Here is an 18,893-nt window from a genome sequence, read left to right on the forward strand (position 1 = left end):
GGGTATAGCAAATCAGAGACTGTGATTCATCGGCAGAAAACAGGTGTAATAAAGAAACAGCTTACACCACACTTGTCCCCCCTATTCTGGAATATTGCTGTGTGGTGTGAGATCTGCATCTGGTGGGACTGACAGATGACATCGAGAAAGTTCAAAGAAGGGTAGCTCATTCTGCATTATCGCGAAATAGGGGAGATAGTGCCATAGGCAGGATACGTGAAATGGACTGGCTATCATTAAAACAAAGCCATTTTTCGTTGTGACAGGATCTTCTCATGTAATTTCAATCACCAGTTTACTCCTCTGATTGTAAAAACATTCTGTTGGCACCCACCTACATAGGGAGGAATGATAATCATGATAAAAGAAGAGAAATCAGGGCTCGTGCAAAAAAATTTAAGGTCTCGGTTTTCCCACGCACTGTTCGAGAGTGGAAAGGTAGAGACATAGCTGGAAGATGATTCACTGAACCCTCTGCCAGGCGCTTTATTGTGAATAGCAGAGTAATCATTTGGATGTAGATGTGAATACAATACATACGTTTCCTGTTATTGCTAACATAAATGCCACCACCGCTGAAGGCATCGTTTGAGCACTCACCAAGATGACTTGTCTTGAAGGTTTACCACAAGTATTAGTCACAGGTTAGGAACCACAATGCACAACAAAATCTTTAACCATTGGTCCATTCCACCACAAATCCCATGGTAAAGCCAAACACACAGTGCAACCTTCCAAAAATAAGGTGACAATTTAAATGAGAAGTATGAAAGATTATCTCAAGACATTCCTCAACTCACATCGAACTGTACTGTTCACAAATGAAAACACTGTAGAATTACTTTGTAGCTCAAGACACCACCAATCCTCCCATCAGGAATTAATCTGTCCCTAATTCAAACATTGGATTGAGCAACACAAAGTTTTGTTAGGTATAGTCCCATTAGAGGTGATAGTCCCTTGCCACTCCAATACCTGCAAACTGATTTGCAGGGCACCTACTGTAACTAAATAGTTGAGTCTGTTCCAGAAGCCAATGCTCTCACGAAAAGCAAAGATTCGGTTTTAACATTCAACTAATAATGAGGCCTTAGAATACAAGATACTATCAGGGAAGGATTAGGAAAGTAATCTGATGTGTCCTTTTCCAAGGAAATGTCCCAGCATTTACCTTACACGATTAGGCCAACGAGGGAGAATCCAAATCTAGATAGCTGGTCAGGGATTTGAACTACTGTTCCCATAAGTGTTAGACTAGTGTCCCACCACCTCTCTCTTTCTACATCTACATCATTATTCTGCAAATCACACTTAAGTGAATAACTTCACACTTTTCTTTATTTAGGGTTAACTGCCACTTTTCGCACCATCAGATATCTTATCTAAATCATTTTGCAATTCGTTTTGGTCACCTAATGACTTAACAAGATGGTAAATGACATCATCTGCAAACAATATAAGAGGGCTACTCAGATTGTTTCCTATGTCATTAATATAGATCAGGAACATTAGAGGGCCTACGACACTTCGTTGGAAAATGCTGGACATTACTTCCATTTTACTTGATGATGACTTTGTCTTATTACTATGAACTGTGACCTTTCTGACAGGAAATCACGAATCCAGTCACACAACTGAAGCGATATTTCATAGGCACACAGTTTGGTTAGAAGACGCTTATAAGGAACGGTGTTGAAAGCCTTGTGGAAATCTAAAAATATGGAATCACTGTGACACCCCCTGCTGATAGCACTCATTACTTCATGAGTAAAAAGAGCTAGTTGTTTAACAAGAACAATGTTTTCTGAATCCGTGCTGACTGTGTCAACAAATCATTTTCTTTAAGGTAATTCATAATGTTTGAACACAGTATATGTTCCCAAACCCTACTGCAAATTGACATTGGTGATATGGGCCTGTAATTCAGCAGATTACACCATTTCACTTTTGGGTATTGTAGTGACTTGAGCAATCTTCCAGTCTTTATGTATGGACCTTCTGTGAGCGAGCAGTTGTATATAATTGCTAAATATGGAGCTATTGTATTAGCATGCCCTGAAAGGAACCTGACTGGTATAAAATCTGTACTAGAGGCCTTACCTTTATCAAGTGATTTAAGCTGCTTTGGTATTCTGAGGATATGTACTGCTAAGTTTCTCGTCTTGGCAGTTGTTCTTGATTGGAATTCTGGAATATTTACTTCATCTTCTTTGGTGAAGGAGTTTCGGAAAACCATGTTTAATAACTGTGCTTTAGTGGCACTGTCATCAGTGACTTCACTGTTGTTATTGCGCAGTGAAGGTATTGATTGCATCTTGCCACTGGTGTGCTTTATGTATGACCAGAATCTCTTTGGGTTTTCTCCCAGATTCCAAGAAAGTTTTGTTGTGGAAATTATTATAAGCATCTCTCATTGAAATACGCGCTATACATTGAACTTCTGCAAAACTTTGCCAGTCTTTGGGATTTTGCGTTCTTTTAAATTTGGCATGGTTTTTTTGCTGCTTCTGCAACAGCAATGTGACCCGTTTTATGTACCATGGGGGATCAGTAGCATCACTTATTAATTTATGTGGTATCTATTTCAATTGCTGTCATTACTACCTCTCTGAAATGATTCCACATCTTTTCTACGCTTAAATGATCAGATTGGAAGGAATGCCTCTTAAAAAGGCATTTTATCAGCTTTTTTTAAAAAGATGTTCTTTGTTTCTTTTTTATGGTTGTGTGTGTTACAGTATTCAGCCTAGCAACTGCCTTGTGATCGCTAATCCATATCCGTCATGATACTCCCTATTTGTTTAGGATTATTTGTTCCTAAGAGGTCAAGTGTACTTTCACAACCATTCATGTTTCGAGTGGGCTCATGAACTAATTGTTCAAAATAATTTTCTGAGGAAGCATTCACTATGATTTTGGATGAAGTTTTATGCCTGCTGCCGGCTTTAAACATTTAATTTTTCCAGCACATCGAGGTTAGATTGATGTCAGCCCTGACTATAATTGTATGAGTGGGGTACCTGTTTGAAATGAGATTCAATTTTTCTTTGAACTGTTCAGTGACCAAATGTTAGCTGTTCACTTTTTCACACCAATTTTCTCTATAAAAATCCAAGCTTTCCACAAAGTCTGCCGTAGTTCTCACGAGAAAATCAACTGACTGTTGAGGAATTAATGGCATCCCACTTGTAAATGACATTGTAGTGCCCACTTCAACTAGAGATAACATCTCTTTCAATCACAGTGTGCAATATGGGACACACACAGTCTCTCTATATAAAGTGCACAATTCCACACATTCCTGTGTGTTTAGTCCATATCTCTATTAAAGTTGTTGACACTCATTCTGATTTCCACATCCACTTCAGTGCTTCAGTCCCAGTAGTCCGCAGTGTAGGCCAGAATCCGTCTGCTTAATTAAGATCTCGTGCTTATTATTAAGGCCTTTTTGGCAACAGCAGATTTTATTATACTTTTGTACTTGATGTACCTCTGATTTTTTGTTCAGCACTGATAAGCCATTGGAACAGTCTGTTCTATGTAGCTACTACCACATTCACATAGAATACTGTAAACACTTGGACTTATGAAGCAATCACTACCTTTTATAGAGCACATCATCTCACTGAGTTTGTAGGCAGCCAGTTCTACCTGATGGTGCTCCACACTACAGAAGAAACATTGTGTTCTGATCTGTTGTTGATTGACTGATTTTGCATATGTATTTTCCAAAGAAACTGACTTGATTTCATGTTTCGGGTGTTTTACCCATTGTACAATTCTATACATAACAGTGAGAACATATGTTTACTTGCATATTATGTATCTGTATTGATGATGTGTATTGATTATAAATTATTTGTGATATTCAAATCCATGTTCAACTAAAAAGCATACAATCATGTGGATATTTAGAATTTTATTATAACTATGTCTGTCTCACAGTACATAGTCTGTGGGGTGTTTTAGTAATTTCAGATCTTAAACAGTGATTTTTCTTGGTCACACTGGATACAACTGTCATATAATATAAACACGGAATTGCCAGAGAAGCCAAACAGTCTGTATTACATGTCTCTTGTTATTCTGAGATCATATTTGTTTATGTCTTTGACATGCGCCCCCCTCCACACACACATCTGTGAAAATACTGTGCTTCGACAATTGGTATCTAACGGTAGAAACGTGAACAAGATGAGACATGGGAGTGATATGTACAGTCATCGATATGCAAAATCACTGACATTGCTGATGTGCTTGTAGCTGTAAGCATAAGAACTGAGTAACTGGAGAAAGAGGTTGGAATGGAAGATGTAGGGTGTGTTCATTTATTTAAAAACATATGCTGAAGACTGCAGTGTTCATCAGAGTTATAGATCACAAGGTATTTCAGTTTCAGTGAAACACTGAAATCAGAATTCAGCTAGAGTGCAGAGGGAGGAGGCGATCATGTTGTATTGGTGAGGTGGCCAAATGCCCAGGGATGCCATGCCATCATGGCGGGCTTCAGAGCGCGTTGATAATTTTCGCAGTGCTGACGTAAGACCATAAATGATGCAAACTAAAAGTTAGATGCAGTATTACAGGGCAGGCACCCCTTATCAACAAGCAGGTGGAAGAGTCCGAGGAATGGATGACATAGGAAAGAAAAATAGTTCACCAGAAAAAAACATTTTATAGGAATAAGAATTAAGATAGAATTATTTCAGAGGGTGTTCTGGAAGAGTTTTCACTTGAGGCATCAGTGTAGGACACTACAGTTTGGCTAGAAAAGGAATTGGTTAGGTGGCTTGCCTGATATCGCAGCAGTAGGATAAGTAGGATGAGAGATGTTGATCGAGCAGACTGTGTTGGGACTAGACTGAGGTTTGGCCTATGTCAGATGACAGTCCACCTTAGTTAAATCATAACATTTGTATTTCTTCATGTGATGTTTTTAAGTTTGAATACCTACAATTGCATAGGCTTTTATTGATATTTCAAAGCATATATTTGTTGGTGACAATATCTACAGACTTAGACAGAGATAGAATAATAGTTATGGTGTGTCATATGTTATCATTCAATAGAATGTTAGCAAGTTGGGCGAAGCTAATTGTCCTGTTGTATACTGGCTCAGTGTTTCTTTAGATTGCCATTGACGGCTGTCTAGGGTTAGCATATTTCGTCTTGAAGAATTTGTATGACTTACTGCTAACAGCTTCCAAAGCTATCCTGGCGATTCGTTTCTAAGTCCTACTTGGCAGACCAACAATATGATTGTAATATTATGTTCGAGGAGCTAATTCATTTATACTGAATTTTCCTGCTAATCGGAATTGTTTGTTTCACAAGCTCCCTGAATTCTGATCAGTGCTATTGTCAACTTTGCATAAGTGCTATAACATATGTATACCAACTTAACTGGAAGACAGAGAGCCTGAATGATATATTTGATTTTATCAGTTTAGTTTGTGCTTTGTGTAATGGTGTACTGACCCATTTCTGCATGATTTTGTATTTGTGTGAGGTTTAATTAGGTGCACATTTGGGAATACAGCATAAGAACAGTTGCATCACAGCCCAGGACAGGTACGTTTGACAGGTTGAGAATGTGCAGCTGAACTTTAAGAATGCAGCATCTTAAGATAGGTTTGTGTTGTAACTAAGTCATGCAACTCTATTAGACCAACACTTGCTGTTTTAGGTAGTCTGTTTGATTTTATGTTGCAAATGTGAGTTTTTGGCTGGTTCTTTCTTTTGGAGTGGAAACCAATGTATGTATACTACTAGAACAATTGATCTGTGGAATTACGTATAGTATGTTTTTATTCTAAATATCATAAAGCTGCTAAATAATATTCATTAAATAACTGAGGGGAGGTCAACCGTGTTTCAAACATATGGAGTAAGATGGCTATAATATAAAATCTGTTTGTGCCATAAAATTAGGCTGTCAGTTAAGACTTGGATCTAATGATGATCCAACATGTCATATCACATTAGTCAATTTTATATGCAGGAGATGGTGGCGACTCTGAACTGAACTTATTCGGTTTGAACACTGTTAAAGTTCTGCATAGACATCTTATTCCATAACTCTCTTTTTCATTAAAATTGTAGTCAGTGTTTTAATTGAATTTGGAGTTCACTCTGTCTCCTGCGCATAAAATTGACTAACTTGACATGTTGTATCACTATTAATCCAAGTCCAAATTGATAAAATCATTATTTGGTAGATACACATTTTGCATTACGGACATGTTATCATTATGTTTTTAGTGACTGTTAACATAAATTTTTATCTATTTATAAATATTTTACCCTTTTATACTTACATACTTACATACTAATAGTCCAAGCGTGGTGCCGTGCAGGGTAGCTGCGCGGTCTGAGGTGCCTTGCCGTGGTTTGCGCTGCTCCCCTGTCAGAGGTTTGAGTCCTCCGTCGGGCATGGGTGTATGTGTTGTCCTTAGTGTAAGTTAGTTTAAGTAGTGTGTAAGCCTAGGGACCGAACACCTCAGCAGTGTGGTCCCATAGGGGCTCACCACCACCATCTCTCAAGCATGGCATTTTCACTTATTTGAATGTGTGTCGCTGATGTATATGATCTCAGGAATAACAAGAGACATGTAATATAGGCTGTTTGGCCGGCCGAAGTGGCCGTGCGGTTAAAGGCGCTGCAGTCTGGAACCGCAAGACCGCTACGGTCGCAGGTTCGAATCCTGCCTCGGGCATGGATGTTTGTGATGTCCTTAGGTTAGGTAGGTTTAACTAGTTCTAAGTTCTAGGGGACTAATGACCTCAGCAGTTGAGTCCCATAGTGCTCAGAGCCATTTGAACCCATATAGGCTGTTTGGCATATTTGTCAGTCTCGTGTTGGCATTATGGCAGTAATGTCCAATGTGACCAAGAAATGCCACTGTTTGAGTTGACAGCAGTAGCATACTTGATGACCTGTGAGGTACAACAAATTTCATATCCTATTGTATTAACATAGACAATGTTATGAAAAGGATAGGTTGCTACTCACCATATAACGGAGACGCTGAGACACAGACAGGCACAACGGAAAGACTGCCAAACATGTAAGCTTTTGCCAAAAAGGCCCTATTGGAATGAGACCCCACACACACATTCACACAAACACTACCGACACACACATGATCACTCTACTTGACTGGTCTCTGTGTCAGATGCCACTGACAGTGGAGTTTACACCCTAATGCTAGTCTGTTTGACTGCTGAACATTTTAAGTGCAGCTCGTGGTGTTTGCAATATGTCCTTTAACAAATAGTTATAATCTGTGGAGCACCAAGCATTCAGGGAGTTAGAGCGTCATTCTTTGCACATCTTGTACAACATTTAGGGTGTTATTCAGCTTCCAGTCATGTGATGGCTTTTGATACTGATGTAAAGTTGGTGTTAATGTATGCCAAGTTTGCAGACAACGTAAACGTAAAGTCCTCTGTAGCAGTTTTAGCAGCACTTGATTTGTTTATATCAGCCTCGCAAAAGATTGTTTTTGTTTTGGTATAGTGGTGCAGTAGTTACACAATGGGGTTCTTGGATTAACACTGTCGCTTATAACAAGCAGAGGGAGGGACGGGTAGTGGAGGTGCCTGATCCTTGATTTTCTGTGCCTGTAGCAGAGATTTGATTTTCTTGCCACAGGGAATTAATTTGTCCACATCAGGATAATTTAATCGCACTTAGTCTGCATCTCTTTTAACACGTGTGCAAGGCAAGCGAGGTACACCATACTGGTGTAGGGAATCCGAAACCCCTTCGCTGCTGTAGCTACTTATGAAGCACTGTCTGTTACTAGCAGCAAAATGTTGTATCTGTTCACACCATCCAGGCTCAGTAGCCTCATAGAGTTGTCAAATAGAATGGCAGTTGTCGAGTTGTTTACTCTCGAGGGCTTTACATGTTAGGAGAAACTTTCCTCGAAACCTGTCAACTTTTAGAATGCCACCAACATTGGCAACATAATGTCTGCACACATTGGTAGTTTCATCTGTGGGCAGCTAAACCTTTTGGTCAGTAGCACTAATTTATGATTAGTTGCTCTTCTTAGCACACAGATAGTTTTTTCTCAGTGTAGATTCGTCTGGAACTGGATGTGTGTTGTTCTTCTCCAAGAACTTTCTAAAGTGTGAATTCTTCAGCTTCTCAAACGGGATGTTGCAAGACATAATTATCTTGCACGAGTCGTTGAATGACTGCATGGTAGAAGATGGGCCTGTCTGCTCAAATAATAGCATTTGTCTGCTGTCATTTTTAGCACTTCTCTTCACACAGCTCCTGTAATTGGTGGTATTACTGTGTTGTTGCATATTAAACCGCTTTTATGCACCAACTTTAACTTCACACAGTTTACAAAATAATATTTCCCCGTCAGTGCTGAAGACCTTGCCTCCAAACTCGCAAACAATACCTTGCAACTTCATGCTGATGGAGTAGTTTACTTTTGGGAAGTTGAACCAGACAGAGTTTGTATTCAAACTTAGTAGTGTGACAACATGTGCAATGTTTATTGAATTGGAAGAAGCTTTTCGGCTTCGAGAGCATTTTGTCGATTCTATGTAGCAGTATCTTACATCAGCGAACCAACTAGTGTGTTGTACTGCTTGTCTACTACATTCCCGGTAAATAAAGCTTTGTCATAAGTGTTGTTTATTTGTGATAATACCATCTGAAAAATTGCCATGTGAGCAACATTTTTATTGTTTTATTCTTGCATCCATAAAGGTATGACAAATAATGCATTTTTGGCAAAAGTTGGCTGAAATATGACCTTATTATGGCAAAAGTTGCCTGAAATATGACATGTTACTGAAGATGTGAATGTGACTTCATATGCACAATTAAATACAATACCTGGATTTGTACACAAGTCGTCGTAAAATTAATCCTAAAGTTCATGATAAAAATATGACATGTCTTAAAATCTGGGCCCTAATCATGAGAAAGACTGCTGAAATTAAAATGAGCTAACGACTGTGTATGGGCTAACCATCTGGCCATGCACAAAAGTGGGCACTTGATACTGAAAGACATTAATGTCCTGTATTACACATCATGAAGTGAGAAGGAAATTCTGTTACTCTTCTGAAGTCAATTGTTCTTCCGGCGCGGAGAATGATGAATATAGTGGAAAGTACCAGTAACATTTAATACAACAAATGCTTCAGGAAAGGCAATGTGGTTATATGAACATGTTAGTCACTGTTAGGTAATTGTACAGTGAAAAGTGCTGGAAAAGCCAGTATACTTGCTTCCATGGGAGCGAATGAGTTTGCCACGTGTGAAATTACGGATCATACTTCATTTCATGTACAGTAGATGAACTGCTAGGTGCTTGGTTTTACATATTCAAGTTGACACCATCAGAGTTAATTTTCAATTGAAGCACATTTATTCTCGCAGCACAAATTAATGATTAGCTTGCAGACAAGTAGTTAAATTATCACAAAATATGTCATCAGTCTACAAAGACTGTGATTTGAGGGTCTTTCATTAAGAGTGATACTATTTAAAATTTTAAAGAGAGTGTGTGTGCATAACAATGTGAACATGGCTATCATCTTGGGAGATGAGTATCCACTGTTTGTTCATCATGAAGATGTTGAGGAGAGAGCAACACCTAGTCATACAGGTTGTTGGCATAATCATCCTGGTTCACGATCACTGTAACCTGAATCAATGGGCCCAAGTCATGGTATAAAATACAACCAGAAAACATTGCAGAACAACCTCGAGCCGGAACTGCACCCTCCACATTCTGCAGATTACAAATCTTACTAGGGTGAAGGTGTACGCAGAGACTTGCATCATTTCTGAAGAACCAAAATTGTGACACACCTCCAGTCTGCTGTTGTCCAGCTTGTATTTGGCATGCTGGTGTGCAAATTTATGTACTGCCAAGAACAATAGCCTTCCTTGAGGTACTCTATTCCAAATATCCATTGCATGAAGTTCCCATAACAATGTTTGCTGGGAAACTGAGATGGAGTTGCATTCACTGACAGCTACAATTTCTAGCAGGTATGAAACTGATTGTTATTATGAGGTTGACACTTACCTCTGGGCCCAGGATCATTTATGACCAATGCTATTATCCCATGTTAAGCCATGACTTGTACACCATTCTTTGTAGACATGGTGGATATATGAGGCAAATTCATTCATGGTGTGGTGATGTGCACGTCCAAACACCATAGCTCCTTTCTGCCATTCAGTCACTTCTGTCACCACATCTTAGTATGGGTTAAATAACAGTCTAGATCACAATAATGTTTTATTGATTTATGATGTAATGTTGTAAAAGAAGAATGGTGGAGTTACAGAAAGTTTGACGAGAGTGGCTTCAGACCAAAGTATAATTAAGTAATGATACAGCATCTACCCATCCGTCTCCTGCTGGTGGCTCCCAGAAGCAAACTTCCTGTAACTCTGCTATTCGTTTTCTTATGGTGTTCATTTTCTGAAGATGACTCCTACATGAAGTAGATACCAGCCAGTAATAAAATATTATTGTGATCTAGACTTTTATTGTAACCCAGTTGTATCACTAGATTGCTGTTACTCCTCTGGACTGTGATGTATAAATTTAAGGTCATTTTACTATGCTGATACTATACAGCCAACTGGCACATACCCCTGCCATGATCCACGTCATCAGTGGAAGGTCACATGATGACATGTTACAGTTCTGCAGCAATTTGAAGTGACTAGTATGCAAAGGAAAACACTCTTTACGTAGTGTAAAAATAGGACTTCCAAATGAAGTAGACAATGCTAAGACAAACAATTATTAGCAATGTCAGATTTTGAAGTTAATTTGGTTTTCTTGCAGCTTAACAAGGAATTTTGATACTTTATATGTGCACTATGTGATCAAAGGTATCTGGACATAGGGCTGAAAATGACTTAAAAGTTAGTTGCGCCCTCCATCGGTAATGCTGGAATTCAATATACTGTTGGCCCACACTTAGCCTAGATGACAGTTTCCACTCTCGCAGGCAAACGTTCAATCAGGTGCTTGAAGGTTTCTTGGGGAATGGCAACCCATTCTTCATGGCGTGCTGCACTGAGGAGAGGTATTGATATCGGTCAGTGAGGCCTGGCATCAACATTTTGTCCCATACTACACTCCTGGAAATGGAAAAAAGAACACATTGACACCGGTGTGTCAGACCCACCATACTTGCTCCGGACACTGCGAGAGGGCTGTACAAGCAATGATCACACGCACGGCGCAGCGGACACACCAGGACCCGCGGTGTTGGCCGTCGAATGGCGCTAGCTGCGCAGCATTTGTGCACCGCCGCCGTCAGTGTCAGCCAGTTTGCCGTGGCATACGGAGCTCCATCGCAGTCTTTAACACTGGTAGCATGCCGCGACAGCGTGGACGTGAACCGTATGTGCAGTTGACGGACTTTGAGCGAGGGCGTATAGTGGGCATGCGGGAGGCCGGGTGGACGTACCGCCGAATTGCTCAACACGTGGGGCGTGAGGTCTCCACAGTACATCGATGTTGTCGCCAGTGGTCGGCGGAAGGTGCACGTGCCCGTCGACCTGCGACCGGACCGCAGCGACGCACGGATGCACGCCAAGACCGTAGGATCCTACGCAGTGCCGTAGGGGACCGCACCGCCACTTCCCAGCAAATTAGGGACACTGTTGCTCCTGGGGTATCGGCGAGGACCATTCGCAACCGTCTCCATGAAGCTGGGCTACGGTCCCGCACACCGTTAGGCCGTCTTCCGCTCACGCCCCAACATCGTGCAGCCCGCCTCCAGTGGTGTCGCGACAGGCGTGAATGGAGGGACGAATGGAGACGTGTCGTCTTCAGCGATGAGAGTCGCTTCTGCCTTGGTGCCAATGATGGTCGTATGCGTGTTTGGCGCCGTGCAGGTGAGCGCCACAATCAGGACTGCATACGACCGAGGCACACAGGGCCAACACCCGGTATCGTGTGGGGAGTGATCTCCTACACTGGCCGTACACCACTGGTGATCGTCGAGGGGACATTGAATAGTGCACGGTACATCCAAACCGTCATCGAACCCATCGTTCTACCATTCCTAGACCGGCAAGGGAACTTGCTGTTCCAACAGGACAATGCACGTCCGCATGTATCCCGTGCCACCCAACGTGCTCTAGAAGGTGTAAGTCAACTACCCTGGCCAGCAAGATCTCCGGATCTGTCCCCCATTGAGCATGTTTGGGACTGGATGAAGCGTCGTCTCACGCGGTCTGCACGTCCAGCACGAACGCTGGTCCAACTGAGGCGCCAGGTGGAAATGGCATGGCAAGCCGTTCCACAGGACTACATCCAGCATCTCTACGATCGTCTCCATGGGAGAATAGCAGCCTGCATTGCTGCGAAAGGTGGATATACACTGTACTAGTGCCGACATTGTGCATGCTCTGTTGCCTGTGTCTATGTGCCTGTGGTTCTGTCAGTGTGATCATGTGATGTATCTGACCCCAGGAATGTGTCAGTAAAGTTTCCCCTTCCTGGGACAATGAATTCACGGTGTTCTTATTTCAATTTCCAGGAGTGTATTTTCATAGTGCCCCTACCCATTATACTCATTACTCGCTGCTTTTTGCCGATTCTCGTAAGACTTCGGGCACTGTTTGTGCAATCGCACAGAAGAAGATGGAAGCCGCAAGTAATGAGTATAATGGGGAGGGGCACTATGAATATAGTGCGGGACAATAAGTTGGGAATGTGGGTCTCGTGAGAGGCGTGCCAGAGATAAGTCCCCACAGTCGCACTATCCTATGTGTCCTCGTGGGCTCAGATGGATAGAGCATCTGCCACGTAAGCAAGAGATCCCGGGTTCAAGTCCCGGTCAGGGCACACATTTTCAACTGTCGCTGTTGACGTATGTCAATGCCTGTATGCAGCTAGGGGTATTCATTTTATTTTAATTTCAGTCTAACGAGATGCATGGTCACCAATGGTATCTGTTCTTTCGGACTTGTCCGAAAGAACAGATACCATCTGCATATATATATATATATATATATATATATACTTACCAAACAGGAAAGCGCTGGTAGATAGACACAATAAAAAACACACAAACTCACACACAAATTTCAAGCTTTCGCAAACCAAGGTTGCTTCGTCAGGAAAGAGGGAAGGACGAAAGGATGTGGGTTTTAAGGGAGAGGGTAAGGAGTCATTCCAATCCCGAGAGTGGAAAGACTTACCTCCCTACCCTCTGGCTCCTACCCTTGTAACCGTCCCCGGTGTAAAACCTGCCCCATGCACCCTCCCACCACCACCCATTCCAGTCCTGTAACCCGGATGGTGTACACGATCGAAGGCAGAGCCACGTGTGAAAGCACCCACGTGATTTACCAACTGACGTGCCTACACTGTGAAGCCTTCTGTGTGGGAATGACCAGCAACAAACTGTCCATTAGCATGAACGGACACAGGCAGAGAGTGTTTGTTGGTAATGAGGATCACCCTGTGGGTAAACATACCTTGGTGCACAGCCAGCACATCTTGGCACAGTGTTACACTGTCCGGATTATCTGGATACTTCCCACTGACACCAACCTATCAGAACTCCGGAGATGAGAACTTGCCCTTCTATATATTATCTCTTCCCGTTACCCATCAGACCTCAACCTCCGCTAATTTCAAGTTGCTGCCCCTCGTACATTACCTGTCATTCGACATCATCTTTGCCTCTGTACTTCCGCCTCGACTGACATCTCTGCCCAACCTCCTTACATTTACATATGTCTACCTGTGTCTGTGTCTGTGTGTGTGTGTGTGTGTGTGTGTGTGTGTGTGTGTGTGTGTGTGTGTGTGCGCGTGTATACCCGTCCTTTTTTCCCTCTAAGGTAAGTCTTTCCACTCCCGGGATTGGAATGACTCCTTACCCTCTCCCTTTAAACCCACATCCTTTCGTCTTTCCCTCTCCTTCCCTCTTTCCTGATGAAGCAACTTGGGTTGCGAAAGCTTAAAATTTGTGTGTGTTTGTGTGTTTTTTTATTGTGTCTATTTACCAGTGCTTTCCCGTTTGGTAAGTCACAGCATCTTTGGTTTTTATATATATTTTTCCCTCTACCCTCCATTTTATGTATATAAACAAAGATTCTGTAACTTACCAAACGAAAGCATTGGTATGTTGATAGAGACAATAACTAAAACACACACACACACACACACACACACACACACAAATTTCAAGCTTTCGCAACCCACGGTTGCTTCATCGGGAAAGAGAGGAGGAGAGGGAAAGACGAAAGGATGTGGGTTTTAAGGGAGAGGGTTAGGAGTCATTCCAATCCCGGGAGCGGAAAGACTTACCTTGGGGGAAAAGGGACAGGTATACACTCGCGTGCGCGCCCACACACACACACACACACACACACACACACACACACACAAGTAGATGACCACTGGATGGAGTGTTGGTTGGGTTTTGACACAGCAGCTTTGTGTATTTGCCCTGGAGTAAGATGATATTATCTTAGCATGGGTGCTAAAGACTGTGAAACCAAGCTAATAAAATCCCATTTTCATAATATTCAAGATTTATCAAGCATTTTTGACGTAACAGAAAATAGCAAATTGTATTTGTATCCCATTGCCCTTTGCAATTATTCTCGCGTAGTTCATTGCCGTAGATTGAAAATAACGTTTAACATTTTCAGTTTGCTGAAACTCCTCGAGTGCTGTTATTAATATGGAAACAATTGTGAAATGGCAAGAAACAATTCTTATGACAGGGGGAACGTCCTCAATAAATTTAAATGTTAATCATTTTTCCTTTTCTCTACACAGAGTGACAGAATATTTTATTGACACACTCGATAAGCTCCATTTTCTTGTGTAACAATGACTGACTACATTTATTACAAAATTTGGACAGGTGCAAAGTTTAAACTTGTGCTTGTTTCCACTTGACAGGCTAGTGTCCATTGCTATTTTGATCTGTTAAATACACACATTTAGAAAAAAAAAAGGTTCCTCAAAAGTGACTTGTAATTTAATTGCAAGTCTGTGGAATGTCGTCAGGATTTGTGATTTACTGTCAGAAACGTCACACTTTGTAATAACTGATGATGGAAAGTCATTGAGTGAAACAGTAGTTATATCTGGTATTTGCCAAGGAAGTGTTATACGTCCTCTATTGTTCCTGGTCTTCATAAAAGATTTAGGAGACAACCTGAGCAGTCCTAGATTGTTTGCAGATGATGCTGTTATTTACTGTCATGTGATGTCATCAGATGAGCAAAATGAATTGCAAAGTGATTTAGACAAGATATCTGTATGGTGCAAAAAGTGGCAATTTACTCTAAGTCAAGAAAAGTGTGAAGTCACTCACTTAAGCACTAAAGACTAGGCTAAATTTCAGCTACATGATAAATCGCACAATCTAAAGGCTGTAAACTCAACTAAATACTTACGGATTACAATTATGAATAACTTAAATTGGAACAAGCACATAGTAATGTTGTGGGGAAAGCAAACCAAAAGCTGATATGTATCAGCAGAACACTTGGAGAATGTAACAGGTTTACTAAAGAGACTGCTTACACTAAATTTGTCCGCCCTGTTCTGGAGTATTGCTGTGCAATGTGGGATCTGCATCAGATAGGACTGATGGAGGACATTGAAAAACTTCAAAGAAGGGCAGCTCATTTTGTATTATCACAAAATAGGGGAGAAAGTGCCACAGATATGATACACAAATTGCTGTGGCTGTCACTAAAACAAAGGCATTTTTTGTTGCGGCAGGACCTTCTCAAGAAATTCCAATCAGCAACTTTCCCTCAGAGTGTGAAAATGTTTTGTTGGTGCCCTCTACGTAGAGAGAAATGATCATCATAATAAAATGAGAGAAATTGGAACTCACACGAAATGATTTAATTGTTCATTTCTCCTGCATGCCGTTTAAGAGTGGAACGGTAGAGCAGTAGCTTAAAGGTGTTCGATGAACCCTCCACCAGGCACTTAGTTGTGAATTGCAGAATAATCTTCTAGATGTAGATATAGATAGTTCATTGTAATTATTGCAATAAATATTGCTTGAAACTTGATTAAATGTTCAGAAATTACTTTTTAGGCTCTTAGATAAAAATGATGAATTCAACTGTTAGCAAATGGATGAATGAAATTGCACATTTAAATGGTAATGGTTTTTGTTTCAGACTTTAACATCAGATGTTGAATTACTCCTTTCGGAAGTTAACAGCGTGCTTCTGCGTCTTGATACTTACGAAATTTTGAACCAGTGTAGTGGAACCGAAGTTGACGATTGGATAGTTTTTAGCAAAGCAGACCTTTTTGAAAAATGCACTTCTTATTTAAGTCAGGTAAGTTAATTAGCGATATAGGCTGAACTTTTACCTTTCTCTGAACCGTTTTCCACCAGTGCAATCAGGCTGATAAATAGTGAGAAAATTAGGACATAAGAGAGACACATTGACAGCTTGGAGCTGATTCACAGGCTATGAGGTATCCCTTGATAGCTCAGTTTGTAAGAACATTTTCTGCAGACGACAGTGATGCGGCTTCTAATGGTGATCCAGACCGCAACTTTACTCTGGCTGGAAGTTTCAGTATAGTTGATGGTGTGAATGTGTTAGAAAACTCAAACAACTTTTTGTACATCACTTTAGCACAGTTACTAGCACTTTTTGCTATTTGTTAAATTTTCGTTTCCTTAATTTTTTGATCTACCAAATGTGTTGTCAGAAGGAATAATAGTTTCCCATATTTTGGTGTTGGAAAGAAAAACTAGTCTTAGTCACCAGGTGGTGGCACGAGAACACACGTATAAAAAAAGGTTTTAGGTATGAAAGCGTTTGGAACCAGTGGCTCCTTCTTCCGACAGAAGGGTGGAAGGGTAAGGAAGATGGGTGAAGGAAAATGGCTGGAGGGGCTTATGAAAAAGGGTAGAGTTTGGAAAAGTCGCCCAGAACTGTGGGTCAGGGGAGACTTACCAGACAGAATGAGAAGGAAAGACTTTGTATTGACAGAAATTGATTATTTTAGCTGATACGAAATGCTTGACAAACTAACTAAATGACTCTAATATTGGTTTTAGTGCAACACAAGAGCTTGAATTTCCTAAGAAACTTTTGATATCGCCGGCTAATAACTACTCATTTTTTATGTAAAGTATCAGTTATGTAGTTCCTCAATTAACATTCAATGGGATTAATTGTGTAAGGTTAGAGATATACACTCCTGGAAACTGAAATAAGAACATCGTGAATTCATTGTCCCAGGAAGGGGAAATTTTATTGACACATTCCTGGGGTCAGATACATCACATGATCACACTGACAGAACCACAGGCACATAGACACAGGCAACAGAGCATGCACAATGTCGGCACTAGTACAGTGTATATCCACCTTTCGCAGCAATGCAGGCTGCTATTCTCCCATGGAGACGATCGTAGAGATGCTGGATGTAGTCCTGTGGAACGGCTTGCCATGCCATTTCCACCTGGCACCTCAGTTGGACCAGCGTTCGTGCTGGACGTGCAGACCGCGTGAGACGACGCTTCATCCAGTCCCAAACATGCTCAATGGGGGACAGATCCGGAGATCTTGCTGGCCAGGGTAGTTGACTTACACCTTCTAGAGCACGTTGGGTGGCACGGGATACATGCGGACGTGCATTGTCCTGTTGGAACAGCAAGTTCCCTTGCCGGTTTAGGAATGGGAGAACGATGGGTTCGATGACGATTTGGATGTACCGTGCACTATTCAGTGTCCCCTCGACGATCACCAGTGGTGTACGGCCAGTGTAGGAGATCGCTCCCCGCACCATGATGCCGGGTGTTGGCCCTGTGTGCCTCGGTCGTATGCAGTCCTGATTGTGGCGCTCACCTGCACGGCGCCAAACACGCATACGACCATCATTGGCACCAAGGCAGAAGCGACTCTCATCGCTGAAGACGACACGTCTCCATTCGTCCCTCCATTCACGCCTGTCGCGACACCACTGGAGGCGGGCTGCACGATGTTGGGGCGTGAGCGGAAGACGGCCTAACGGTGTGCGGGACAGTAGCCCAGCTTCATGGAGACGGTTGCGAATGGTCCTCGCCGATACCCCAGGAGCAACAGTGTCCCTAATTTGCTGGGAAGTGGCGGTGCGGTCCCCTACGGCACTGCGTAGGATCCTACGGTCTTGGCATGCATCCGTGCGTTGCTGCGGTCCGGTCGCAGGTCGACGGGCACGTGCACCTTCCGCCGACCACTGGCGACAACATCGATGTACTGTGGAGACCTCACGCCCCACGTGTTGAGCAATTCGGCGGTACGTCCACCCGGCCTCCCGCATGCCCACTATACGCCCTCGCTCAAAGTCCGTCAACTGCACATACGGTTCACGTCCACGCTGTCGCGGCATGCTACCAGTGTTAAAGACTGCAATGGAGCTCCGTATGCCACGCAAACTGGCTGACACTGATGGCGGTGGTGCACAAATGCTGCGCAGCTAGCGCCATTCGACGGCCAACACCGCGGGTCCTGGTGTGTCCGCTGTGCCGTGCGTGTGATCATTGCTTGTACAGCCCTCTCGCAGTGTCCGGAGCAAGTATGGTGGGTCTGACACACCGGTGTCAATGTGTTCTTTTTTCCATTTCCAGGAGTGTAGTTACTCCTCGAGTATTGATAACTGTACCTTACACATAGTAGCCTAGTGCAACAGCACTGCCATCAGGGGAACCCTCAGTGGTCGAGAAATTCAGTTTGGTGTGGTGTGGAAGGCAAGGAGTAGTGGTGAGCCGTGGCTAGATGTCACACATGATTGGACAGCACGTGGCCGGCTGCCATGAGAAGTTTGCTAAATCGGTTAAATGTTGCTGTGTTCGTGCACGGGATTGCGACTGCCTTTTGCCAGTCACTCCAATTC

At 42.3% G+C, this 18,893-nt stretch overlaps 1 protein-coding gene across 1 annotated transcript in view; it reads left to right on the forward strand.

Annotated features, from left to right (window-relative positions):
- The window catches only part of LOC126235494 (uncharacterized), a 284,326-nt gene that overhangs the window by 88,299 nt on the left and 177,134 nt on the right, over positions 1-18,893 (forward strand). The window contains exon 9 of the mRNA XM_049944213.1: positions 16,175-16,339. Coding sequence (XP_049800170.1) covers positions 16,175-16,339 — 165 coding nt within the window. The remainder of the gene's footprint in view (positions 1-16,174; positions 16,340-18,893) is intronic.

The sequence above is a fragment of the Schistocerca nitens genome, chromosome 2 (genome assembly GCF_023898315.1).
Source record: "Schistocerca nitens isolate TAMUIC-IGC-003100 chromosome 2, iqSchNite1.1, whole genome shotgun sequence".
NCBI lineage: Eukaryota > Metazoa > Arthropoda > Insecta > Orthoptera > Acrididae > Schistocerca > Schistocerca nitens.